Consider the following 1891-nt stretch of genomic DNA (forward strand, 5'->3'; position numbering starts at 1 on the left):
TCTCAATGAATAAGGAGCATAGAATATGCGGGACCATTCGTTTCGAGATTGCGACAGGTCCTGCCAAATTCCTTGTCGGTAACCCATGGTTACGCTGTAGTGGTTTTGCAAGAACTCGTTAATCTCCAGCCTGGTCCTCTTAGACGCGTCTCTAAAAATCTGAATTTGAGAGGACACACTGATTGTGATTGTATACTGTGAGTATATACTGTGCATTTCGTAAATAGTCCGAAATCGTAAAATAAACTGGGGGCAGAGGCCTATATATTTCCACTTCTGCTGCTGGTTAGCAGTGTAGTGCAGATAAGCTGTTGTTGACATGGCTTGTTTAAGATTGCAGAGCTGCTGCTTTTTCGTTCTGGTTTTTTGCTTCTGGGTATCTAATTGTGCAGAGTTCAATGATATCTTCGAGCCCAGCTGGGCGATTGATCATGTTATGAACGAGGGAGAGCTGTTGAAGCTGAAGCTCGACAACTTTTCTGGTATTTCTTTGCAGCATGCATTACTATTTTTTTTCAAGAATTGCAGTGCTGCTTTAATGGTTTGATAAGGCTGTTTTGTTTCTGTCCTGAATTAATTTTAAGTTCATGTTGTTAAATGTTCAGGCGCTGGCTTTGCTTCCAAGGCAACATACTTGTTTGGAAAAGTAGGGGCGCAGATTAAACTCGTCCCCGGCGACTCTGCGGGAACAGTGACTGCATTTTATGTAAGTTGCATTTCAGTGTTGGTTACCATTTGCTGTTTCTGTGACTCTGTGTTTGATATCATTTTCATGTGCTCTGCGCAGATGTCTTCTGAGGGGACATTGCATGACGAATTCGATTTCGAATTCTTGGGAAATGCTTCGGGTGAGCCTTACATTGTGCAGACTAATATCTACTCCAACGGCACTGGCAACAGGGAACAACGCATTTACCTGTGGTTCGACCCCACCGCAGATTTCCATTCCTATTCTTTTCTGTGGAACCACAAGCAAGTTGTGTAAGTATATACCATCGCTTTTATAATTCTTAGTTACAGAGTATTTTACTCAATAAATGTCAATTAATTTATAATGTTTCATTGCAGATTCTTTGTAGACAGTGTTCCGATTAGGGTATTCCCCAACAACGAGAGGCTGGGAGTCCCATATCCTCAGAAACAGCCCATGAGGGTATCCTCTTCAATCTGGAATGCAGATAACTGGGCTACTCAAGGTGGGCGGCTGAAGATAAACTGGAGCCATTCTCCTTTTATCTCCACTTACAAAGGCTTCGACATTGATGCAAACGAATACGGATTAAATGGAGAATCAAGAGGGGTTATTGAGAATGGAAGTAAGTGGTGGGATAGGCCCTCTCATTCTTCCCTTACTCCATTACAAAGGCGAATGCTCCGATGGGTACATCGGAACTATATCATCTATGACTACTGCAAGGATTCGACCAGGTTTTCCACTTCGCCACCTGAGTGTGCAGGCCTCCGCTTCTAGTTCTTTATATTTTCTAATTGCTGTTTAAGGTATAGCTGTGCTTCCTTAATTTTACTATGATAGATATGAAACAGATGAATCTCAATAATGTTTCATTAGTCATGATACTATCTCAATAATGGCTCTGTATAGCTTCTGCTAGTCTATTCTTATATTGTATAATATAAAGTGGAAATGTTTATATACTTTCTGAGTAATAATACAGCTTTTTATTATTATTGTCTTATAATTTTCTGGATGACTAAACATGGTCATTGCAACCATGTTATATTTCCAATGGCAATCATCTCAAAGGTTCCATAAGCATCGTGTTGCTGGTGCAGCATATACATCCTTGAATTTTTTAATTATATATAAAACTAACATTGAATTATATGAAGTATATAAGAACACAAAAATTCAGTGAAGTTGGTATTTTTT

General features: G+C 39.6%; 1 protein-coding gene across 1 annotated transcript; it reads left to right on the forward strand.

The window, feature by feature from the left end:
- The first annotated feature begins 275 nt into the window (after positions 1–275).
- Positions 276–1686, forward strand: LOC149262463 (xyloglucan endotransglucosylase protein 6-like). Its single transcript, XM_089424710.1, has 4 exons — positions 276–482; positions 606–706; positions 788–981; positions 1069–1686. The coding sequence occupies exons 1-4, from the start codon at positions 320–322 to the stop codon at positions 1469–1471; spliced, it is 861 nt and encodes a 286-aa protein (XP_089280836.1). The 5' UTR covers positions 276–319; the 3' UTR covers positions 1472–1686.
- The last annotated feature ends 205 nt before the right edge of the window (positions 1687–1891 follow it).

Source organism: Pinus tabuliformis, chromosome 6, assembly GCF_031772625.1.
Source record: "Pinus tabuliformis cultivar Carrire ecotype Pingquan chromosome 6, CPIR1, whole genome shotgun sequence".
NCBI classification, from domain to species: Eukaryota; Viridiplantae; Streptophyta; class Pinopsida; order Pinales; family Pinaceae; genus Pinus; species Pinus tabuliformis.